The sequence below is a fragment of the Dreissena polymorpha genome, chromosome 1, assembly GCF_020536995.1.
Source record: "Dreissena polymorpha isolate Duluth1 chromosome 1, UMN_Dpol_1.0, whole genome shotgun sequence".
NCBI lineage: Eukaryota > Metazoa > Mollusca > Bivalvia > Myida > Dreissenidae > Dreissena > Dreissena polymorpha.
The window spans coordinates 178,014,838-178,041,680 of record NC_068355.1 but is presented as its reverse complement, the minus strand read 5'-3'; the positions used below and the strand labels follow the sequence as shown (position 1 = coordinate 178,041,680).

Sequence of the window (26,843 nt, the reverse complement as noted above, 5' to 3'; positions counted from 1 at the left end):
TAAATTTCGACTATCATCAAACATTCAATTAAACTTCTCGTTAAATTACAGTTAAACCTGCATCGAATTTACAGTTTCACATGCATTATACTAAAAACAAACTTAACTTTACCGTACATAAAAGTTAAACCTTAAACTCACATCAAACTTACACTTGAACTTCAAATTTTCTGGTTTAAAATGTTTAATTTGTTTGAATTCAACAAATAATTTCTACCTTTAATTTAAAGGAAGAAAGACATGAGCTAAAGTGGCATACACTGCTAAAGTGGCATACACTTTATAAATTTGAACAATTAATTTTAATGTGATTATTAATCCTCTGGTTCTATCTAACATACTATGTGACATAAAACATAGTTTACAAAGGACATAGTTTACATAGAACATAGGACTATGTTCTATGTAACATAGTTTTGATAAAGGCACAATGCCGAAACGTCATTAAAAGGAGGAAATCAGAGAATTAATTATAATTTGATATCCATAAGGGTAATGACACTGAGCTTATTTTCAGGTTATTGAGTTAGAAACAGTCAAACAAGAGGCAAAGAGGCATACATTTTTATGCCCCCGGTTTGAATGATCGGGGGTATATTCTTTTTGGCCTGTCTGTCTGTCTTTCATTCATTGTATGTGTGTGCCCCAAAACTTTAACCTTGGTCATAACTTTTGCAATATTGAAGATAGCAACTTGATATTTGGCATGCATGTGTATCTGATGGAGCTGCACATTTTGAGTGGTGAAAGGTCAAGGTCATTCTTCAAGGTCAAAGGTCAAATATATGGCTTCAAAGCGGCGCAATAGGGGTCATTGTGTTTTTGACAAAAACATCCCTTGTTTTATTTGAAACATCATTTTCAGATGAATGAGTTACAGAAAGAAAAACAAGAGGAGTAAGAGTGGGTTTAATTTTGAGTTTTAACATTGTAATTTTTTATTTATTTTTTTCAGGTGAGTGAGTTGGAGAAAGAAAAACAGGAGGCAGAAGAGTTGAGACTGAAGCTACAGATGTTAACACTGGAGTCAGCACATAAGGACGCAGAGCTGGGCCGACTGACTTCTGAAACCTCAGATAAGGCAGGTGTCATTGTAGGCCTTGAGCTGGAAAAAGAGCAGGCCAAGAACGATGTGACTGAGTTGGAGAACATGGTTGAAGGCCTTAAATTAGAGAAAGATCAAGCGGAGAACAGTCTGGCAGAGTTAGAGAAAGCGTTGACTGAGATGAGAGAGACTCGCACTGAATTGGAACATGAGTTAAAGGACTGTAAGTCTCAGTTAGAGGACTTGAAGGGGCAATTAGAGAAGGTAAATCAGGTGAATGTAGAACTTGGTAAAGATTTGAATGAGCAGAAAATTGATATGGAGACGAAGGTTTCTGGTTTGGAAAATGAAATGAGAAAAGCACATGAGAAATTAGAAGAAACCAAGAAAATTCATGCTGATGACATTAATAAATCTGAAGAGAGTTTTAAAGTGCAGTTATTGGAAAAGCAGAATCAATATAAGGAAAGTTTCCAGAAAATGAAGGAAAAGTTTCAAGAAAAGGTTAAGGAGAAAGAAAATATGTTTGAATCTAAATTGGCAGAATTAATGAAAGAAAAAGACTCGACTTCAGTGGAAATAAGTGCAAATTTGGAAAGCCATTACCAGTCTGTGATTAATGATCTGAAAACAGAATACGAGCAACAGGTAGAGAATTTAAAGACAGAAATTAGTAAGCATGTGGAAGATCTGCAGTCTGCAGAGAAGCGGTTTAAGCTTCAGGAGACTGAAATGAGAACGGAGAACAACAATGTGAAGGAAAACTTAATGCAGGAACTTCACAAAGCCAAACAAGAATTATTAGCTTTAGAACAAATCCATACACAGCTTGTACACAAAAAGAGTGAGCTTGACAACCATAATAAACAACTTGAACAGAAATTAGAATACATTACTCAGCAGTTGCAACAGTCTAAAGAACAAGCTTCGCACGAAGTTGTTTCATTAGCTGAGAAACATGATTACGAAATGATAGAAAAGAATAACAAGATATCAGAACTTTCCAGTGCTCTCACTGATGTAAACAACACAAATACCTCATTAGAAGAAATGCTAAAAGAAATTAGTTCACAGCAACAATTTAAAGATGATAGGCTAACAAACTTGATAGAAGAATATGAAGCATTTAAAACTGAAATGCAGGGAAAATGTGTTGCTTTGGAGAGTGAAGTATCCAATCTGACTGAACACCTCAATAAAAAAGAATCAGTGATACAGAAAATCTCTGATGAGCGCGCAGACTTTGAACACAAACTTAAAACCCACTATGAATCCAGACTCAGTGATATGGCACAAAGTGACGAGGAGTTACAGAGCCAGCTGAAAATGCTCAATGATAAACTCACTGCTACAGAGCAGAAACTTCAAGACTGTATAGGAGATTATGAGAGACAATTAGATGAATACAGAGGAAAACTAGACAGACAGGGTCGGGCGCTAAGTGAAGAAAAAGAAACACTTGCTGCCAAACTGTTTGAGATGACTCAACAAGCTCAAAAAGAGACAGAGCAACTTCAACAGACTGTATCTGCAAAACATTTCGATGTTGAGAAACTTAATGAACTTAATGAACATCTAGAAAAAGAAGCTGAACGTTGTAAAACTGACAGTAATGAATTGAAAAATCAACTACATGAACTTAATAAAGACTTAAATGAAACTAAAACAAATTTAACGGATCTGTCTAGAAAACATGCTGATCTTGCAACTGATTATGAAACAAAATTGATAGCAATTAAAGATTTGACAGAAAGGTGTCAAACATTAGATGCCTCTGCTAAAAGTGAAAAAGAGTGTCATACGACTGAACTGCAAAATCTAGAAAAGACCTGGATAGATAAAATGAAAGCTCTTAAGCAGAAGTACACAGCAAAGTTGAAGGAGATACAAGGAAACTGGGAAGAAAAGGTTCATAAAGTTGAAGAGGATTTGAAACAGAAGGAAGATAAAATGATTATCCTTGAAGGAAACTTTAATCAAGCTAATGATGAAAAAGAAGCAATATCCTCTGATCTAGCTCATGCCAACACGAAACTACTGCAGTTGGAACAAAACAGAGATACCATACAAGAATTGGAGCAGCAGATTGCTACTCTTAAAACACAAGTGTCAGATAAACAGGGATTAGAGCAGCAGTTGACACAAACAAAATTTGAACTAGAGCAACAACTTGCAATGCTTAATTCCCACCTGTCTGATAAACAACAATCAGAGCAACAGTTGACACAAACTATATTTGATTTAGAGCAACAACTTTCCTCTTTCAAGTCCCAATTGTCAGATAAACAAGAAGTTGAGCTTAAACTTAGTCAATCAAAGTTTGATATGGAATCAGAACTTGCTACATTAAAATCTGATTTGGAAGATAAAAAGGACAAAGAACAGGACTTGTTAAAATCAAAATCTTCACTAGAGCAAGAACTAAGTGCACTTAAATCAGAACTGTCAAATAAGAAGGAAATAGAGCAACAATTAACAAAATCAAAAACAGACCTTGAGAAACAAGTGATTGCCTTAACGACTGAACTATCAGAGAAGAAGGAATTTGAGCGACAGTTAACAATATCTAAATCAGAAATGGAGCAACAGTTGATTGTTTTAAAATCAGAGCTGTCAAATAAAGTAGAGCTTGAGCAGCAGCTAACAAGCACAAAAAGTGAGCTTTCAAATAAACACGCCCTTGAACAGCAAGTGAATGTTTTAAAAGCTGAACTGTCAGCTAAACAAAAAGCATTGCAAGAACTTCAGGATGATTATGGTACTTGTCAGGACCAAATAAAGGCAACAGCATCAGCTGTTGAAGAGAAAAAAGAACAAATGCAACTAGAACTGAGAGAAAAAGAAACACAACTTAAAGCTCTTAAAGTTAAATATAACGAGTTAAATGAACAATTAGAGGTTTCAAAAAGAACCATTACTGACAAAGAAGGTGAGTGCAATGAAATTGAACAGAGGCTTCAGGACATTAAACATGTCCAACAAAAGCACACTGCAGAGATGGAGGTATTTTTAAAAATAAACTCTGATTTAGAAAATGAAGTTGCTACGCTGAAAACATCCCTGCAAAATACTTGTGATGAATGTGAATTAATAAAATCATCAAAATTGGCAGTTGAACAAGAGTTAATTGAATTTAGAAAACATTCTGAAGCAACCGAGGAGGAAAAGCTTCACAAAATAACTGAAATGGAAGGAAGTATTCTCGACAATAATGTAACAATTGAAAAACTTACGTTAGAATTAAGCAATTTAAAAGCTTATGAAATTCAGTTAAAACAAAACCATGGCAGTGAAATTTCAATTCTTAGAGAGACACTTGAAAAGGAGAGTGCAGATAAAGTGGCTGAATTCAAAAAGAAAGCTGAAATGTATATATCTCAAATAAAGAAGCAGGTTAAAGGTGAAAATGACACGGTTGTAAAACAGCTCCAGGCAGATCTTGCAGAAAAGGAGGTAGAAATTGCTAAACTAAAAGAAACAGGGACTAAGTTATCAGAAGAATTGGCAACCAACCACGAAAGCCATAACCTAGAGATAAATAATTTAAGAGCAGAACTTAACAAAATTTCAGAAGAAAATCAACAAGCCAGTGAAAAAATGCAAGCCGGTTTGAATGATTTAGAAACAAATATTGACACTCTTAAGTCTGAAAAATCTGAATTGAGCACGAGACTACGAGAAGCACAGCTGACAATAGAAGAATTAAATACAGAAATTGCATCCCTGAAATCCAGTTTTGACACAGAAACCCAAAATGAATCTGCTAATATTGAGCAGTTGGAACTGAGGATCCAGGAGCAGTCAGCGGAGATTGAGCTGTTGAAGAAGAGTAAGGCAATGGAGCTAGAGGACTTGCAGCAGGAGCATCACTCGAAGGTGAAACAACTGGCCAAGGACTTCAACCAGCAGATGACAGAGAGGGAAAGACAGTTTGAGCAGCAGCTGGCCCAGGTTATAGGTAGGTACATAGGGTTCACTTTTATGAATTTAAAGTGATATTATGGGCATTTTTCACAATTTTTTAATGTACATGTAATGCTGAATATTATAGCATGTTTTGGTAGAAAATTACAATAATGAAAAAGAAAGTACTCTCACGAGAATTGGCAGGAAATAATTTACCTTCTGTCAAGTAAGATACTGTTAAATTAGTTTTCTTAGTGAAACCAGTATCTGGTGTATTTATTATTATTATTGTTAAATTGTTTAAATGCTTGTAGAATGGAACAAAACTCACAACCTCCCTGTGGCTATGCACACAGTTGAAGTGTGTCAGTATCCATTGAAAAAAAGTATTTTCAGTAGGGATGGGAAAAATACTAAAAATATTTTTGAATATTGATTGCTTTATATTCGAATATATGAAGGAATTATTTCAGATCCAAGCAATGTGAGGAGGTTGTCATCTATTTCAGATCAAAGCAAATTGCCAAATGTTGAGACCTTGCACTTTATTCCAGATCAAAGCAATGTTTAGGACGTTGTAATGTATTTTAGATCAAAGCAATGTAAGGACGTTGTAATGTATTTAAGATCAAAGCACTGTTGAGGAAGACCAACAGCAGCGAGAGATGAAGGAGCTCCTGTCCGAGGCCCAGCGGGACATCTACGAGAGAGACGAGAGAATTGATGAAATCAGACTGGAATACGAGACCAAGCTCAAGGTAAGGGGCATTTGTAAATGACGTTAATCTCAGTCAAGTAGTGGCTAGATGAAATCAGACTGGACTTTAAAACCAAGCTCAAGGTAAGTGACATTAGTTTATGAAGTTAATGTCAGTCAAATATAGTTTGTGCCGACCAATATGAATGATTTTACCTATTTTTCTCCAAACATTAGGACAAAGGAGTGCATCTCCTAGTTGTAAAAAAGCATTGATTATCATATGAACTAAAATCCCCACTCCCAAGCTCCTTTAAAAAATATACATGGCAGGAATTTTTTATATTGGATGAACTGAGACTCAAATATGAAAACAAGCTTAAAGATTGGGATAGGATCATATATATAAAGCTCTATCTCGGTAAATGGGGCTTATTGCTTGTGTATTTAGTGCTCTCAAAAATACAAGGGAAGACACTTTCTGCTTTAATGGTTCTTTTTTAGCGAAAAATTATGGTGGAAAGTGTCTTCCCTGATTAGCCTGTTTGGACTGCACACGCTAATCTAAAACAACACTTAACGCACTTACATTTTGCCTGGTTTTCCCAGAGCGAGTCACAGTGTCTTCAAATTAATTGTTTCCCCATGTAGGAGAAGGAGAAGAGTCTTCAGGAGCTGGAGTCAAGCCATCGTCGGTTGATCACAGAGCTGCAGCAGAGACACGACATCGAGATCATAGAACTCAAGGACACCTGGACCAAAGCTAAGGTATTGACGGTATTGCTACAGCTTTGTGACGGTATTGATACAGCTTTATCACGGTATTGCTACAGCTTTATGACGGTATTGATACAGCTTTTGACGGTATTGATACAGCTTTATGACGGTATTGATACAGCTTTACTGTAATGTATCACCCAAAGTGTAGTATTTGGATTAATCTAGATTGAAGAAGAGCATAAGGAAAGTGTTTTTCTCACCAATTTTGGATTGGTACCGGCAAAGATCGAATAAGAAAAAAAGCATCGTGGTTTGACCAATTTTGGAAATGTTTATCTCTTTCTCCAAAAGATGCACAAACTTTTAAGTACAGTTGAAACCCAATGGCTCGAACTCGCTGGGATCGACAATAAAAGCTTGAGTCATCCAGAATTTCGAGCTAACCGATTTCAATTATACTTATGTCTGCTAACATGAATCTGCAATAGAGTTACACCCACAGTTGAATAGTATTAATATTGCCTAAACTTCATGCTACTTTCTGCTTTTGAATTAATAAGAACCAAATGTAAACTAAATATTTTATTAATCAATAATTTACAACAATTACACATACAATAAAAAAAAATAAAAAAAATGTATATAGTATCAGCCAAGCGAGTTCCAGTCATCAGATTTCGCCTGCAAATTTTGATAAACTCTACACTTCTACACGCTGCAAGGGTTGAAAGCCTGACCAGACAATGCGTAAATCCTATGAATTCTCAGTCTTTAATTTGTGATTTAAATTTCTCAGCATAGTCTTTCCATTTGCAGTTGAATACAAAAATATATTAACTTTCAACATGCAAGTACAAATGTTATGTTGACCAACTTAAAGGGCATGTGGGGGGAACCATAAATGAGATTTATATAATTAATAAAATTAACTAATCAAGAGTGATGCTAAGTTACCATGTAATACATTCTTCTATAAAAATTGCATTGATAATAATTATGCAAAAAATGGCATAGTAAATTATTCTGTTAACTATTAACTCAGGGCTGATGTGCAATGTTAAACAAGACAGGCTTGCATTGTAACTTAGGGTTGGTGTATAATGACTAACAAGACAGGCTTGCATTGTAACTTAGGTTTGTTGTATAATGACTAACAAGACAGGCTTGCATTGTAACTTAGGTTTGTTGTATAATGACTAACAAGACAGGCTTGCATTGTAACTTAGGTTTGTTGTATAATGACTAACAAGACAGGCTTGCATTGTAACTTAGGTTTGTTGTATAATGACTAACAAGACAGGCTTGCATTGTAACTTAGGTTTGTTGTATAATGACTAACAAGACAGGCTTGCATTGTAACTTAAGTTTGTTGTATAATGACTAACAAGACAGGCTTGCATTGTAACTTAGGGTTGGTGTATAATGACTAACAAGACAGGCTTGCATTGTAACTTAGGTTTGTTGTATAATGACTAACAAGACAGGCTTGCATTGTAACTTAGGTTTGTTGTATAATGACTAACAAGACAGGCTTGCATTGTAACTTAGGTTTGTGTGTAATGACTAACAAGACAGGCTTGCATTGTAACTTAGGTTCGTTGTATAATGACTAACAAGACAGGCTTGCATTGTAACTTAGGTTTGTTGTATAATGACTAACAAGATAGGCTTGCATTGTAACTTAAGGTTGTGTATAATGACTAACTAGACAGGCTTGCATTGTAACTTAGGGTTTGTGTATAATGACTAACAAGACAGGCTTGCATTGTAACTTAGGTTTGTTGTATAATGACTAACAAGACAGGCTTGCATTGTAACTAAGGTTTGTTGTATAATGACTAACAAGACAGGCTTGCATTGTAACTTAGGTTTGTTGTATAATGACTAACAAGACGGGCTTGCATTGTAACTTAGGTTTGTTGTATAATGACTAACAAGACAGGCTTGCATTGTAACTTAGGGTTTGTGTATAATGACTTACAAGACAGGCTTGCATTGTAACTTAGGTTTGTTGTATAATGACTAACAAGACAGGCTTGCATTGTAACTTAGGTTTGTTGTATAATGACTAACAAGACAGGCTTGCATTGTAACTTAGGATTGTTGTATAATGACTAACAAGACAGGCTTGCATTGTAACTTAGGTTTGTTGTATAATGACTAACAAGACAGGCTTGCATTGTAACTTAGGTTTGTTGTATAATGACTAACAAGACAGGCTTGCATTGTAACTTAGGGTTGGTGTATAATGACTAACAAGACAGGCATTGTAACTTAGGGTTGTGTTGTGCAATGTTTAAAAAAAACAAAAAAAACAACATTGTTGCTGTTTCAGGAGCGTGCAATCTCTGAGAGAGAGACGATACATAAAGAGGAGGTAGACGGTCTGGCACAGGAATGGCTTACAGAGAGAAAGGTACTTGTGGTAGAATCCGTTGGAAACTGAACAGTTTGGGTGATCCTTTAATCCCTGTAATCGTATGGTTGGTAATAAGACAGACTGCAAGTTAATTGTATTGTGCATGATGTTGAGAAGTGTTGGAAAGTTAACGGTTATGTGGCATGATGGTTAGATATGCGGGCCAGTTTATCATGGTGTTGCATGATGGTTAGAAGTGCTGGTAAGTTAACCCTGATGGGGCATAATGTTAATAAGTGTTGGTAAGTTAACAGTTATGTTGCATGATGGTTAGATATGCGGGCCAGTTAATCATGGTGTTGCATGATGGTTAGAAGTGCTGGTAAGTTAACCCTGATGCGGCATACTGTTAATAAGTGTTGGTAAGTTAACCGTGATGCGGCATGATGTTAATAGGTGTGGGCCATCGTGGTGTGGCTTGATGATAATAAAAGTGGACAAGCTTATCATTGTGTTGCATGATGTTAATAAGTATTGGTAAGTTAACGGTTATGTGGCATGATGTTTATAAGTGTGGGCCTGTTAATTGTGGTTTGACTTGATAATAATAAAAGTGGACAAGCTTATCATTGTGTTGCATGATATAATGAGTGCTGGTAAGTTAACAGCTATGTGGCATAATGGTTAGATATGTGTGTCCAGTTTATCATGATATGATGATGATAAAGAGTGATGGCCAGTTAATTGTGGTGTGACGATGATAAAAAGTGATGGCCAGTTTATCGTTGTGTGACGATGGTACAAAGTGTTTGCAAGATAATGTTTTTGTTTGGCAATATTTTTATTATGATAACAAACACAGTTTATTGCTAAAAGAATGTTTATGCTTTTCATTAGTTTCCAATGATTTTCACGCGGTTGCATGCTTAAAATGTGTGAGTACAAATAAAAATTTATTATACAGTTTATTTTAATTGTTTTTTAACAATTTCAACATTATCAAGTAAGGTTTTTATTGATATGTTTTATGTTTAAGTTGAACACGACATTCATTACATGTTGTATCTTCTTTTATTTATTTTATCACTTTAAAAAAAATATTTTTAAGAAATCTATTGATAATTACACTCTTGAACAATTTCTGTGAAAACATTATTATTTGTTTGTTTTGTGGGTTGACTAATTACACAAATCCATCGGAAAATGACCGCCATATATTCCTTTTTAAATAAGGAATCAACAAATTTATGTGTCAACGTGAAAGTCATTTGTTGTAAAAACCACAAAATGTCATGCTCATGAATATAAATGATTTTGCAGTATATTGTGCTTCTATATATGTTTGTGTTTGCATGCTGTATTGGTGTGGTGACCATTCTGTTATATTTTAGACTGTTAGTGCCCTGGGGTCAGCTCCCACTACTTATGAACCACAGGTAACTGATAGCGATTTTTTCCTTCTCTTTAAAGTACCGGAAAGCTGCACATTTCCAATTAGAAAAAAAATAAAATTGTCCAATGGCTGTAAAAAAAAATCTCAAATTGAAGGTTTTTAAAAAGAATTTTTTTTTTTTCAATAAATAAAATGCATTATTTAGTAAGTTTCCGTATGCAACTCTATGGCTTAAACCTGAGTTAATATAATATTGATAACTTTGCAACATTTAGTTATCAAATTGAAAGTACCTGGGAGCAAAAAAATCAAATACACCGATTTTCCTATGTGAAGACTTCAAGACCCGAATTTACATGTGAACCTCAGGTAACTAGGATCTTATAACATGTTTAAATGCCTACACAAGTTGGATGTTTTCAAAAACGGGTTCGACACTTACTAAGTTTTTGAGGAACCATAGTTTATATTTCTAAAACTGTAAATGCAAATCTAGAAACATGATGGTTTTGGAAACTTGAAAATTTGCGATAGACTATACAAGTTAACACAAAGTATATTAAATGTTTAATTGTCTTTTATTTGTCTTATATTTAATCTGTTTTAAATTACAACAATTGATTTGCCTTGGTTTCATTTACAATGTTTATTGTTTGATCAGTATGATAATTAAAAGTTTTTTTTTCTGTGTGGTCTTAAGTGCTGTTAAACTTAAGATCATTGTTTTAGCTGCAAGATGTCCTTATTAGACTTTGTATTCCTAAAACTTGAAAAGAAAATCTGACGTGATATATTGTACTAAATAAACAACTAAATTTGCCCATTTTTTCTAGCCCTTGTTATGGCCTCTTTTTATCATCATTGCCCCTATTATATGTGTGTGCGGCCTATTTTTAATGCTCCTTGGTTGTGCACTTTGCTTTAAGAAGCTCCCTAAAATATCCCTGTTGTATGGCCCCTTTTCAAAGTTATTGCCCTTGTTTGTTTTGTCCTTTTCAATGTTATGACTCTTAATATATTCTATTGCTTTAAAAACCTCATTTGAGTGCAATGAGTAGATTGAAATAAATATAACATACCTGATTGTATGCCTCTGTTTTCATTTGAACCTTGTTAACCCTTTCCCACTCAGAAGCAAAGTGAAAATGGCTATGTGCAAACAGCATAAAACCAGAACAGTCATCAAGTAACTGGCAGTCTGTTCAGGTTTTATGCTGTTTGCTGTTAATTATTATTTTAGGGTTTGAAATGAAGCCTTTAAAACTTGAATCTAGTAAATAAAACTTTCTAAGGGACCTAAAATGCATCAAAATATGAATCAAAGTGGTAAAGTGTTAAATTAATGGACCCTATGATAATTAATGGACCCTTTGATAATTAATGGACCCTATGATAATTAATGGACCCTTTGATAATTAATGGACCCTATGATAATTAGTGGACCCTATGATAATTAATGGACCCTTTGATAATTAATGGACCCTATGATAATTAATGGACCCTATGATAATTAAAGGACCCTATGATGTTTTCTGTAGCTTACATGAGCTGCTATGGGCTATGGTACAACAACCAGACTATGAAGTATTATAGCTTATCACATGTTTGTGACCGGTTTCTAATTTCTTATGGCCTCTTAAAGGTAATGCCTCCTGCCATGTGTTATTTTGCTTACATGTGCTGCTATTGTCTGGTTCAGCAAGATTATGGCTTGTTACTTATTATTGTGACTTGTTTCTAATTTTGTATTGCCACTTTTTAAAGTTATGCCCCTTGAAAGTTTTACCGGTTTCTGATTTCTTATGGCCACTTTTCAAAGTTATTGGGCTCGAAATGTATATTCTAATTTCTTTTGGCTTCTTTTCAAAGTTACGACCTGCAATTTTGATCAGTTTCTGACTTCTTATGTCCTCTTTTCATCGTTTTGGTCCCTGCCATTGTGACCGTTGTTATGGCCATTTGTCAAAGTTATTGGCCCTTCAATGTGTTTGTTTAAACCTATTTATTTAAGCTCGATCGCATAGAAAGCATAAGGTTCTCGAGTCCATTTCCTGGGACTAGACCCAGTACTTGGTATCTATGGGGGAAATCTTAACAAATGCTCTCACAGTCAGGATCAAACCCATGACCTTCCGATCGCCAGGCGGACACCATATCCACTACACCACTGCGACCCAGGCGGACACCATATCCACTACACCACTGCGACCTAAATCAAGGCTTTTTTCGTTCTTAGAGAATGGCCGTTTTTCAAATATTTGAGAATTTTGCTACTCATATTGGTATAATATACAAAAGTTTATGACTCAAATTTTCACAACATTAAAAAGTACACATTTTATCACAATTTTGACAGATCGCAACTCATTTTTCACAATTTTGAACAGTTTATGACACATTTTTTCCCCCTACAAAATTACGCAGCAATGGCCTTTTCTGAAAGAGGTGAAAAATAGCCCTGTAAATGTGTTACAGGAGCTGCTACACTATCATCAGCAGACCATGGACGTGGTGCAGGCCGGTCTCGGCGTGGGAGATGTGGGACATCAGCTGATACACCTCAACAAGGTCATAGAGGACATGAGGGAGAAACACAGGTAGGTCAGCTGATACACCTCAACAAGGTCATAGAGGACATGAGGGAGAAACACAGGTAGGTCAGCTGATACACCTCAACAAGGTCATAGAGGACATGAGGGAGAAACACAGGTAGGTCAGCTGATACACCTCAACAAGGTCATAGACTGATGATAGAGGACATGAGGGAGAAACACAGGTAAGTCGGTTGAGTGTTTTAGGATGTAAATTTAGGAGGAATGCATAACTTGTAGAAACACTATTGTTTAAATTTTAGCCCTTGATCATGTTCAGTGTATTTGTTGGAAAAAACTCTTAGGGGAGCTAATCCAGTTGATGTATCTGTTTTGGAAAAAAAAATTAATAAGTGATTAATATACTTACTGCATAGGCTTTTCTTTTATGTTCAACTGAAAAATTAACTTCTGAACTCTAAATGCTGGCCGTTGCAAACAGATTAGGTATTGTCTGTTTTAATCAAGCACAGGCAAGCATTGACAATTGAAAACCAGGAGTCTCACTCAGGGAAGATCAAGCTAAGTGCATGTACGTAAAGTGTCGTCCCAGATAAGCCTGTGCAGTCTGCACAGGCTAATTATGTCCAACACTTTACGCCTGAACTGGAGTTGCGTTTAGAAGAGAATCCTTAAAACTAAAAATCCATGAAGATTGAAAGTGTCGTCCCTGATTTATCCCCACAGGCTAATCTGGGACAATACTTAACGCACATGCACACGGTGCCTATACCACGTGACTTTTTAAGAAATGTGTTGGGAGAATAAAACACGACCCAGTTAAGATTTTTAATGATGCCTTTTTAAATATTTCACCATTTTTAATGGGATAAAGTGGAGAGCCGGCTCATTCGTGAGAGTTTTCTATAGGTGTATTGATCTTTGAAAACAAATAAGTATTTTTTTAGTGAAGTGCAACGGCGCGTTTGTAATATGAAGTCCCCACACTGATCAGACATTTTCTAACTTTTCAAACGCACGGTTGCACTTTACTGAAAAAAATACTTATTTTTTTAAAACATCATGATACCTGTAGAAAACTCTGACGAATGAGTCGGCTCTCCACGTTATCCCATTAAAAATGGTGAAATATTTTAAAAGATATCCTTAAAAATGTTAACTGGGTCGCGCTTTATTCTCCCAACACAGATTCGAAAAAGTCACGTGGTATAGGCACCGTGATGCAGTAAGCTTCATTATCTCAGAGCAAGGATCATATATGTTTATAGCTGTGTCAGTAAACATTTAGATGCGTGTTGTACATGGTGAAGTACGGTATTTCTTGCAATACTGTCTCTGTACCAGTGTTTTTTTTTAATGTTCAAAATCAGGTCCGCTATTAGATCTAAAAATTCCCAATTGAAGGTCTCAAAAAAACTATTCTTTTTTTAGATCTCAGCATTTTGCTAATCTCTCATCTAGCTATATTAAGTCAACCTTAGTAAATATAATACTGAAAACACTTTTATTCTCAATTTTGATGCTTTTTTTAGCAAAACAACAACAATACTAATTTCCCAATTTTACTCAAAACAACGTAATTTTTCCCAATCAGAAGGGAACCGGTCCCAATCCCAAAATGGTGAAAAACACCCACTGTACACTGTAGATTGGAGGTCCTAGAGTTGAAAGGAGAGCGTGCCATGGGAAGGCTGGGGACTCCACTCCTCTCCTTGCCGGCCAATGGACCCATAGAGACAGGGGAGGACACTCCTGAGCTGCAGATATACAACCTTCGGGTGAGGATTATCTCCCATTTATATGACAACCCCCCCCCCCCCCCACCCCCAGGGGGTAAATTGTTTTGCACATGTCGGTCGGTCCGTCGGTCGGTCCGTCCACCAGATGGTTTCCGGATGATAACTCAAGAACGCTTAGGCCTAGGATCATGAAACTTCATAGGTACATTGATCATGACTGGCAGATGACCCCTATTGATTTTCAGGTCACAAGGTCAAAGGTCAAGGTCACAGTGTCCGGATGATAATTCAGGAATGCTTAGGCCTAGGATCATGAAACTTCATAGGTACATTGATCATGACTGGCAGATGACCCCTATCGATTTTTAAGTCACTAGGTCAAAGGTCAAGGTCACAGTGACTCGAAATAGTAAAATGGTTTCTGGATGATAACTCAAGAATGCTAATGCCTAGGATCATGAAACTTCATAGGTACATTGATCATGACTGGCAGATGACCCCTATTGATTTTCAGGTCACTCGGTCAAAGGTCAAGGTCACAGTGACTCGAAACAGTAAAATGGTTTTCTTATGATAACTCAAGAATGCTTACACCTAGGATCATGAAACTTAATAGGTACATTGATCATGACTGGCAGATGACCCCTATTGATTTTCTGGTCACTAGGTCAAAGATCAAGGTAACAGTGACTCGAAACAGTAAAATGGTTTCCGAATGGTAACTCAAGAATGCTTGCGCCTAGGATCATGAAACTTCATAGGTACATTGATAATGACTGGCAGATGACCCCTATCGATTTTCAGTTCACTAGGTCAAAGGTCAAGGTCACAGTGACTCGAAATAGTGAAATGGTTTCCGGATGATAACTCAAGAACGCTTACGCCTAGAATTATGAAACTTCATAGGTACATTGATCATAACTCGCAGATGACCCCTATTAATTTTCAGATCACTAGGTCAAAGGTCAAGGTCACAGTGACTCGAAACAGTAAAATGGTTTCCTGATGATAACTCAAGAATAATTAGGCCTAGGATCATGAAACTTCATAGGTACATTGATCATGACTGGCAGATGACCCCCCTTGATTTTCAGGTCACTAGGTCAAAGGTCAAGGTCACAGTGACAAAAAACGTATTCACACACTGGCTGCCACTATAACTGACAGCCCAAATGTGGGGGGGGGGCATGCATGTTTTACAAACAGCCCTTGTTTATATTATAATATTATATTACTGCCCCACCATTATTACCTCCCGTTTATAATTCTCCTCTTTTATGGTTCTTTCATTTGGTATTACCTCCTTTATATATAACTTCCTTTTGCTATTTTCCACCTTCCATTCATATTATTTACTGTTCATATTACCAACCCTTTCTTATTTGCCCTCTTTCTCACTTCTCACCCCATATTACCACCATTTTTCATTATCTGAACTGATTATTTAAGTCAATTAATGTTTTCATATGTTCTGTATTTGTAAACAACACTTGGCTGTCTTTGTTTTACATGAAATTAATAAACATTGTTAGGAGATATGAGGTCTTTTAACATACACCCACACTACACAATCACTGATCCACATGCAGTGTGTTTGATGTTTGTAGGCACGAGTGTCTCAGCTGGAGGGAGAGCTGGCTCAGACCCGACTAAGAGAGCGGCAACACTCCGGAAAGGTAAAGTCACTTGTTGTATAGTGCTTTTCAAACGAATCATGTTAAAAAGTGTTCTGGCTCAGAATCACCCGAATGAGATCCATTACTCCAGCAAGGTAAATTGGCTGGTATAGAAGTTCATTAAAGCGGGTATATACGATTTTGTCAAATATTTATGAATTTATATAAACTGTGTAAAAAACTTTATATATATATTTCAATATAAATTAAAATAAAAGTTAAGAAAAACATGTGTCGAAAAATGCGAAATAAGCCAGATATTTAATTCTGAAATTGAAAACGGCTGTACAGCCGAATTCGCCAGCATGTATACCATACACGTACGATGTGCATCTAAACTTAGTTTAACGGTTTATTTGAATTCCTGCAATGACATCTATTCATACGACACAGGAACACTATCTCCGATCCTAATACAAAGACGAATGCTTCGGTTATTGTAGGAAAATATGTACGTCATTATCGGCTCGGGGCGCTAATTTGTCTTTGCTGCATTTTATGAAATTCGGCTTTAATGTATAATTTGTCTTGCCTATTTTGTGTTATTGTTACATATTTTATCAATATTTTACAATTAAACACATATAAAAAATCGTATATACCCGCTTTAAGAAATAATGCTTTCGGTACTTGTAGGACAGAAAGAGCAAACAAATAGTGGTTAGGGCAATCTTTCCCTAAGCCACTCGGAACTAGTTTGTTTAACATTTTTGGCTTGCTCTGTGTCTGACTTCTTCATCATGAGGAAGAAAAGAGGCTGTCAGAGGGTCTGTGCTGTTTCTTTAATGGTGCTAGTTGACTCAACAAAAACACTAAACATAATTTTAGAAAATAATACAAAACATACATAATTACACTTTAAGGGCTTCTGTTAGAGGTAATTTTAGGCCCCGAACACATGAAATCGAAAATAAATGAGCCATGCTCTGTGAAAAGAGGGTTTAATGCATATGCGTAAAATACTGTCCCAGATTAGCCTGTGCAGTCCACACAGACTAATTAGGGACAACACTTTCCCTCCGCCTAAACTGAAATTTTCATGAAGTAGAGTTCTTTCTTGAAATGAAAAATGCAATAAAAGCGTAAAGTGTTGTCTCTTGATTATCCTGAGCACACTGAACAGGCTCATCTGGGACGACACTTTACGAATATGCATTAAACCCCCTTTTCGAATAGCATGACCTAAATGTGCCCCTTGTTGTTTCCCCAGGAGAGGATGCCCCCGTCGAGTCCCGGCTACTTCTCAGATGGCACACCCACTGGTCCCCTGCTCACTGAACCCACACAACTGGAGGCGAGTCCACATTCTCTATATTGGCCGTGCTCTGTGTAAAGAGGGTTTAATGAATGTGCGTAAAGTGCTGTCCCTGATGAGCCTGTGCAGTCTGTACAGGCTAATCAGGGACGACACTTTCCGCATTAACTTGATTTTCGCTAAGAAGAATATTTTCTGTAAAAAATAAATATCTTAAAAGCAGAAAGTGTTGTCACTGACTAGCCTGTGCGGACTGCACAGGCTTATCTGGGACGACACTTTACACACATGCATTTAACCCCCTTTTTCACATAGCACGGCTTAGTTATATTTTTTATAATTTTGTTTTCCTGTTTCATTGATTTACTTATTGATTCATGTTGTAATATATGTATATACAACCAATTTACAAAGACATGTACATGAATATACATATTTTACCATGTATGCCCTGTGTTATAACTATCAATTCACAAACTAATTTACTATATGATTCCTTCTTCCTTTTTAACACATTTTACATTACATAAATACCGAAATATTTTATACTTATTTATGTATGACATAAGTAATTCTTAACAAAAAAGTTTTCAGATTTACAACTTCCCTTGAACTATGATTACAGATTTGCTAGTTGTTTTTATAATGGACATTCTTATGTCCCTTGAAGCGTCATAGAATTGTTGTAGGCATGTAATGTCTGAAGTTGCAGTTTGATCGTGGACTTAAATTTTCTAATTCTTCTTGAGATTGAGTTTATTACCGGTTTTCACAAAAAAAACATATACATACTTGAAAGAGGTTTCTGCGGATCATGTTCAGAATGCACAATATGTTTTGTTATCGAATTTAAATTGTGACCTGATGCGATAAGCCATTCTCACGCGCTTCACTTAAAAAATCTTGAGGGTCAATGCCTTGAACCTCTCCGTCGTTCAATCGGTTGGAGTGTTTATAAGTGCACAAATTGATAACAATTGCCTGCAAGTGTGGAGGCATAGTATATCTTGTTAAAAAGTGTTAATATTGATTTGGTACTGTAATCTGTCCATTATTATAATTGTATATCGTAAAATCATTTGTATTCGTTGGTAAGAAAGTTTGTTGTTTTTAAAATAAGGACTATTTGTGGACATGTACATTCATGGATTTCTTATTTTGAAAAAAAAAAGAATTTGTATCAGTCATTTTCCGATGTGTTTGTGTTAAATTTGTGGCTCTATTAACACAGGAAATCAACGAAATAATGTCCCACAAAAAATAGTTATTTTTGCTGTGTCTTAATTTGATATACATGTAAATTGTCATATTATTATATCTGCTTTTGTTTCAGTATTTACGAAATATTCTCTACAAGTACATGATGGGCGGAGAGAAGAAGGTAAAAAATTGCGATTGTTTTTGGTTTAAACCTAATTTTGTTTTAAGCTCGATTACATTGAAAGCCTAGGGCACAACGATTCTGTTTCTGAAAAGATGATATTTTAACGCTCTTTAACTCTTACAAGACTAAGGGTGGCTCTTTCCGGGCTTACTAGAACAAGCAGAACACCCTCAATCCGCGCAGAAAGCGTTAAAAATGTTTATAAAATGTTATTTTCTTTCATTTTCATTTTCATTCTTAACCATTGGGTCTCTGGACATAAAGAGCTTTGTAAATTATGGGAATGTTGACACATATGATGAGGAATGGGTCGTATAACTTTCTATTTTAGGAATAAAAATAATTGTTACGTGACGCGATTGATGTATGTTTCAGACATTGACCCGAGTGATAGGCACAGTGGTACAGTTCACCGAAGACCAAATGAGGCAGCTATTGGCTAAAGAGGAGAAAAATGTATGAGTTATCGAGTTAACATTTTAGCTTATAGTTTTAGAGCGGTTACATTGGTATATTTGACTCAAGCTGACATTCTGTCCATCATTCCACTTATAATGTTATAAGTTTATTATGTGAATTATTTCTACATTTCTTAATTTCTAATTACATCCGTACAACACTGATAGCACATGTTACAACATTTATAACACATTTTACTACACTGATTACACACTTCTCACCACTGATGACACCTGTAACAGCATTGATAACACATGTTACAACATTGATAAACATGTAACAACACTGATAATGGCAATGCATCTTACAATGTTGATAACACCTTTTAAATCACTGACAACACATACTACAACACTGATAATGCCTGTTACAACACTGATAACACATTAAACAACACTGATAACACATTGTACACACTGATAACACATTTTACACACTGATAACATATTTTACAATACCGATAACACATGTTACAATACTGATAACACATGCTACAATACTGATAACACATGTTACAATACTGATAACACATGTTACAATACTAATACACATGTTAAATACTGATAACACATGTTAAATACTGATAACACACGTTACAATACTGAAAACACATGTTACAATACTGATAACACATTTACAATACTGATAACACATGCTACAATACTGATAACACATGTTACAATACTGATAACACATATTACAATACTGATAACACATATTACAATACTGATAACACATGTTACAATACTGATAACACATATTACAATACTGATAACACATGTTACAATACTGATAACACATGTTTGAATACTGATGACACATATTACAATACTGATAACACTTATTTAAATACTGATAACACATGTTACAATACTGATAACACATGCTACAATACTGATAACACATGTTACAATACTGATAACACATTTTACACACTGATAACACATTTTACAATACTGATAACACATATTACAACATTGATTACACATGTTACAATACTGATAACACATGTTACAATACTGATAACACACATTACAATACTGATGACACATGTTACAACATGGATAATGTGTGTTGCAACATTGATTACACATGTTACAACACTGATAACACATGTATATTCATGTTACAACACTAATAACGCCTGTTACAATATTGATACACATTTTACACACTGATAACACACCTTACAACATTGATACACATCTTTCAAGACTGTAAGTGATTTGTTGTGTACTCCTAAACCTTAAACAAACTCCAATATCTTAATAATGTACTCTAAAGCATATCTTGTGAATGTTCTCCTGGTCATTCCATTTGTTATCGTTGTCCTTCTGATTTTGAATCTAATACATCTTTGCATTCTTTAAAAATTAAATTCGTTATTTGTTATCATTATTCTTTAAACTAGAGTTAATATACAATAATGGGGCGCACTCTACGAAAATGGGGTTTAATGTATGTGCTCAAAGTGTCGTCCCGGATTAGCATGTGGAGTCCACACAGGCTAATCAGCGACGACACTTTCCGCTTTTTTTTAAAGGAGAGTGTTCTTGACGAAAACCCAGTTTAGGCGGAAAGTGTCGTCCCTGATTAGCATGTGCGAACTGCAAAGGCTTATCTGGAATGACACTTTACGCACATGCATTCTAACCCCTTTTCACTGAGCCAGCCCAATCCTTTATATTTGAACATCTTGTATTTTGTTTCCACAGCTAAACAAGGACTGGTTCGACTTTTTATTATTACGTTTTTTAATTACTGATGTATTTCTTTTTTTGTGTATGGGAAATAGGGTGTTTTTTTTAAGTTTTTAGTTATTATATTTTAATTCCTGGATATTCACGGGAGTTTGTGCGTTGGTTTTCCCATGTCTGTCTTTAATCATACTGTAAAATCATTCATACGACATTTTCGAGGGCACGTTAATTCGTATTTTTCTGATTTTGGAAAAACAATTATGAATTTTGCAGCGGTCATTTTCAAATGTATTTGTGTTAAATTCGTGGATCGGTCAAACCAGGAAATCAACGAAAATATTTGTCTCACGAATTATCACGATTTTACAGTATTTATGGACATATTAATCTGTTGTCTTATGACACCTTTTATTTATGACTAAGTTAGTAGTTTACAAAAATATTCAAATGATACGCTGTTATGCTCTTATGGTTTCTACAAGTAAAGTAAAGAAGAAAGATTAACGCAAATTAAATGAGCCTAGCTCTGTGGAAAGGGGATTTTATGCATGTGCGAAAAGTTTTGTCCAAGATTAGCCTGTGCGGTCCGAACAGGCTGATCATGAACGACACTCCGCCTTAACAAATTTTTGCTAGTTCCGTAAAATGAAATTATCTTAAAAGCGGAAAATGTCGTCCCTGATTAGCCTGTGCATTCTATTAGCCTGTGCATTCTATTAGCCTGTGCATTCTATTAGCCTGTGCATTTTATTAGCCTGTGCATTCTATTAGCCTGTGCATTCTATTAGCCTGTGCATTCTATTAGCCTGTGCATTCTATTAGCCTGTGCATTCTATTAGCCTGTGCTGAATGCACGGGCTTGTCTCTGGCGACACTTTACGCACATGCATTAAACCCTCTTTTCACAGAGCGGGGCTAAAATATTATTTTGGAATTTAACTAGTCCTGGAAGTCAGTACTTTGTGTTTATACCGAAAACGCATACTTATTCGGGACATAATCTTTTTCGGTCATTTTTTTGTTTGTTTTTGAGTTAAGTTTGTTGATCGGTAAGCCCAATAAGTCAACGAAAATTTGTGTCCCACACATATTAGAAATTTTCATTATTTGAGTATGGAGATCAACGGGTACAAAGGGAACTTACATGACTTGGTGTTAGTATCTTTTAACTGCTCGGAAAATCAAGCGGCTCTTAAAATACGTAATGCCCAATATATGCCGGGGATGGTGTTTACATCAGAAATGTCTTTCATTAAACCAGGGAGTTTATGGTAAACATGATGGCTTTTCATACCCTTAAGTATTCATAATCAATTGCAAACACGGGATTAAACATCGTAGTACACATTAACGATACGATACAGTTTTGGAAGATACAAAATTGCTAAAGTTCATATCATATATCATATGATTATAAATTTTCAGTACTTAATTATTTACATTGACATCTCAAGCCCGTTATATATTTGACAAGCATGGCGAGCTAGTTCGTCTACTTATTAAGATTACAAAATTCTCCCGTAAGTAAACATTGTCGTACGATCGTTTATGAAGCGGCCCCCAGGATTATAATGAGCCGCAATCTGGGAAAACAGGGTTTAATGCTTTCTGCAGAGGCTTATCAGGGACGACACTTTCCGTAAAGACGAGAAAAAAAATTGCCGGAGAGTGTCAATGCTTCTTGGCCTGTACAGACTTCACTGGCTATTCTGGAAAGATACTTTAAGCGCATTCATTAACCCTTTGCATGCTGGGAAATTGTCGTCTGCTAAAATGTCGTCTGCTGATTTTGTAAAATTAGCATTTTCTTCGATTTTTTTCAAAGAATACTATCACAATAGCAAACAGTTTGGATCCTGATGAGACGCCACGTTTTGTGGCGTCTCATCTGGATCCAAACTGTTTGCAAAGGCCTTCAAAATTCGGGAAAACAGGGTTTATTCTTTGTGCGTAAAGTATCGTCCCATATTAGCCGGTCCTGTCCACACAGGCTAATCAGGGACGACACTTTCCCTATAGACGGGATTTGTGTTTACTTCATTTACAGCGGAAAGTGTCCACCCTTATTTGCCTGTACGGATTGCACAGGCTATTCTTGAAAGATAATTGACTCACATTCATTAAGCTCTGTCGTCACAGATCGTTGCTCTTATATTTTTATCTTCTGTCATCATAGTTGATTAAGATTCCAAAATGGGATACAAATAACAATAGCATTTTGAGAGTTGAAGTCATCATCTGAATCAAACAAAACAAATCGTTTTGGAAGTTTGTTAGGTACAACGAAACTTAACGCATATGGTATAATGAGTACATTTGTAATCATCATTAAATCATCGTTATGTTTTATTTATTTATTTTATGGAATAACTCATTGTTTGTGTCTCACCATACTTAAGTCGTAGTTGAGGAATGGTTACAGTTACCAAGGATTGGTTCCTCCCAGGAAATGGTCTCAAAGAGTATTTATATAAGCTTATGGCACATGATGCAATAAATGTAAAATACATACAAGATTAAGTTAAAGTAGATGCATTACTTGTTATTCTGTTCCTTTCAGAGTTGGCTTCTACCCTCATAGCGATGAAATGTGCCATGTATCATCTGATATACGTGCTGAGCGAAATACACATAACCGCAGATGCTTGTAGACGTAATTATCCAATCAGTCGCCCTTTGACGTCATCGCTGGTGCCTTTGCTTCATGCAGTCATCGCCTTGGCCATCAATTTTTACTATAGTTGATGTCGGTAACTTGTGACCGTGTAATGTCATCGTTGATGTCGCATTGGGACGTCATCACTGGCTCCTGTTGGTTTCTGACGGCATTATTGAGATCTTCTTTGTATTACGTCATCATCCGCTATGTGACTTCGTGACGTCATCGTTGACTCTATCGCGTCATGACGTCATTAACCACTGTGTCTTTGTTTCGTCTTTACAGTCTGCATCGCATCAGACTGCTCTCTCTTCCTGCCATCTCTACCCGTTATAATGGGTACATTATTTTGTAATTTGGTACTGAATCACCAAATCATCCTAGATATTTGGTTATGCTTCCCCTACTCCGCTTTCAGCTTAATTTATATTCACGTATTGTGCAATACCTTATAGTGCCTCTAAGACACGGTTAGTTCATATATCTAGCATTTTTTTTTTTTTACATGTGAGAATTATCCGAGGTTTAAGGAACATGTTGACGGCGTATAAAGTATCGCATTTCCCAATTACATGATTATCTTTACGGTATTCATTTTTATTAAATGATTTCTTCAACAAAATGTAAATGGTCCGTAGAACATTTTAGTTTTATAATTGTAACCAAGGACACTTTTTGCCATGCGGTAGTAGTGATACAAACCATTATGGATGAAATGTATTACGGCAATGCACTCGAACATTATTTATAATGACACTTTTCAGTGTCTTAATATTTTCTTTTAAATGTGCGCTTTTCATTCCCACTGGGAATATCGGAGTATCGATGAAAAGTTAATTGCCTTGGTTGCATCTGTTCTTAGGAATAAAATGAAAAGTGTAGGGCTACAAGTCACTAAATGTTCGTGGTTTTATTGCTCGTGCGCATATGGGCAAATGCCGCCGATATGTCCCTTTAACTTGCGTTAGTTTCTTAAGTTATTTAGTTGTTGATATTTTTCGAATTTTACATTGTTAATTGTACAGATTATGTACAGAATTGGTTGTTAAATGTTGTCGGAACACATGTATGTACATTCCAGGAAAAAAAACGTGTTATTTGTATAATGAAGTATATATATTTATCTGATGAAATAAAAATGATGAAAATCTCTTTAACGGTATAATTGGCGATTTTTACCCCAACACCGTTTTTACTTGCCGTACATGTACTTCTTAGGCTTTTTTGTTTCTTTTAGTTTATACATACATGTATAGCGTACTTTAATTTCGGTCGAGGTTTAATTATTGAAAACTACATAAAGAACGTTATTGATGAGTGTTGTTTTTAAATCCATATATATACATATTAAATCTATATTTTCGATTGCGTTAATTTAAATCGAACCCCAATTATTTGCTTGCATCGTTAAGTCGCACCACTGTCAAGTAAATGTGTACGAAATTTTCGATTAACACCAAATGATTGGGCAGTATAGATACGCACTTTTTCTATCAGATCAGTAATTCTGTCCCAACCTCAGCAAGTAAACATCTTAATAAATAGTATTAGTTTATTAAGTTACATTAGTAACACAACATTAGGGACTTTCAGCACATAGGGACTGGCAATCTTCTTCTAGCAGCGTAGTAGCCTTGAAGAAGGATACCTACCATTCAATAAACCGTTCCAGAATTTAGTAATTACCCGATTATCTCCCCTGAATACTCTCCGCGTCCGCCATTACACCAATCGCTACCATTAAATATTATATATGCCACGTGCTTTCGTACCAGCCTCGGATTTGCACCGTGGAGGCCTAAAGGCAGTGAACCTTTTGGGGCACACACCCCAGGTCCCTAGTTGGCCTAGTGCATACTAGAATGCCAGTGCATAGTTGATTTCATTCTCTTAAATTAGCCATGGCCGGCTAAACATAAATATGTCTTTTTATAGGTATAAAATATGATTGTAATCTGTAATGCCAATACGGCATTTTAATATGGCATGCATAATTAAAAAAAAACGTACGGGATCGCAAATAATAAATGATTGTCACCTGGTAAGACAATGGTATACCTTATTTCGGAAACATCACATTGGTCATTGGTATAAATAATTGGCTGTATAATTAGATTAGTTTAAGTACGTAAACAGATATTTCGTCATGGTCTCATGCGGCCCCTAATGGTCGCGGGGCCCATAGGCAGTTGTCTAGTCTGCCTAATGGGTAATCCGGGACTGATTCGTAACAACACTGCAATACACCGTTTAGGTTCCATACATAGGGAACGATGTCGGAATATAGAGCCGGAGTCGTATCTCCTTGAACCGAAGTCTTTTTTCATGGTTGTGTTTACCTAACCCGCAGTGTTTACCTGACCCGCAGTGTTTACCTGACCCGCAGTGTTTACCTGACCCGCAGTGTGTGCTGCAATAGTTCGATGTCTATAATCGAATACGGTAAGAGCAAAGCCGACGCCAAAGCTCATGCACGTTGTGCATTTTATTGTACATTATGCTCGAGGTCAGTGTTTAATAGCATTGATTATATTTAATTCTTCAAAACAAATAAATCTATTACTAGCAAATCGTATAGCTAGGTAGCTTGAGGATTTTTCTTCATTTTATTGTGTTTTCAATTTTATTAACCAGGTTTTCCGAAGGAAAAAACTGGTTATTAGATTGGCGAATGCGGGCGGGCTGGCTGGCGGGCTGGCGGAACAAGCTTGTCCGGGCCATAACTATGTCGTTCATTGTCAGATTTTAAAATCATTTGGCACATTTGTTCACCATCATTGGACGGTGTGTCGCGCGAAATAATTACGTCGATATCTCCAAGGTCAAGGTCACACTTTGAGTTCAAAGGTCAAAAATGGCCATAAATGAGCTTGTCCTGGCCATAACTATGTCATTCATTGTGAGATTTTAAAATCATTTGGCACATTTGTTCACCATCATGGGACGGTGTGTCGCACAAAAGAATCACGTCAATATCTCCAATGTCAAGGTCGCTGCGACTAAAAATAGATTAAAAAAAAAAAACTTACAAAGGGGGTTAATTTTGTTTGTTCATTTCAAAAGTTCAGTTTGAGTTTTCTCCCTTTATCAGATTTTTTTTCACAATGAAAACCTGGTTTTGTGACAATTTTGTCCCTTGTTATATTTTGTCTGAAGTCATCCTTAGAACCCGAAGCTCGATTTACCGACACGTTACACATACATATGTATTTTGTATAACCATTAAGAATTGTTCGAATGACTTGGACGGATGTTGTATTCTTGGTGAGGTATGGGCAAAAAGAACACGGGAGACGAAA

At 35.9% G+C, this 26,843-nt stretch overlaps 1 protein-coding gene across 5 annotated transcripts in view; it reads left to right on the top strand.

The window, feature by feature from the left end:
- LOC127862965 (golgin subfamily A member 4-like) overlaps window positions 1-24,696 on the top strand; it is a 61,734-nt gene extending 37,038 nt beyond the window's left edge. For 3 of the 5 annotated variants that reach the window (XM_052402251.1, XM_052402243.1, XM_052402265.1), the window contains 12 exons: window positions 956-5,003; window positions 5,579-5,709; window positions 6,300-6,416; window positions 8,704-8,784; window positions 10,119-10,163; window positions 12,596-12,717; window positions 14,321-14,450; window positions 16,019-16,087; window positions 17,298-17,381; window positions 18,676-18,723; window positions 19,102-19,182; window positions 23,446-24,696. In XM_052402251.1, coding sequence (XP_052258211.1) covers window positions 956-5,003; window positions 5,579-5,709; window positions 6,300-6,416; window positions 8,704-8,784; window positions 10,119-10,163; window positions 12,596-12,717; window positions 14,321-14,450; window positions 16,019-16,087; window positions 17,298-17,381; window positions 18,676-18,723; window positions 19,102-19,182; window positions 23,446-23,466 — 4,977 coding nt within the window. In that variant the 3' untranslated portion in view covers window positions 23,467-24,696. Of the gene's footprint in view, window positions 1-955; window positions 5,004-5,578; window positions 5,710-6,299; window positions 6,417-8,703; window positions 8,785-10,118; window positions 10,164-12,595; window positions 12,830-12,896; window positions 13,478-14,320; window positions 14,451-16,018; window positions 16,088-17,297; window positions 17,382-18,675; window positions 18,724-19,101; window positions 19,183-23,445 lie in introns of those variants that run through there. The other 2 variants (XR_008040887.1, XR_008040886.1) reach the window with 2 other exon arrangements.
- The last annotated feature ends 2,147 nt before the right edge of the window (window positions 24,697-26,843 follow it).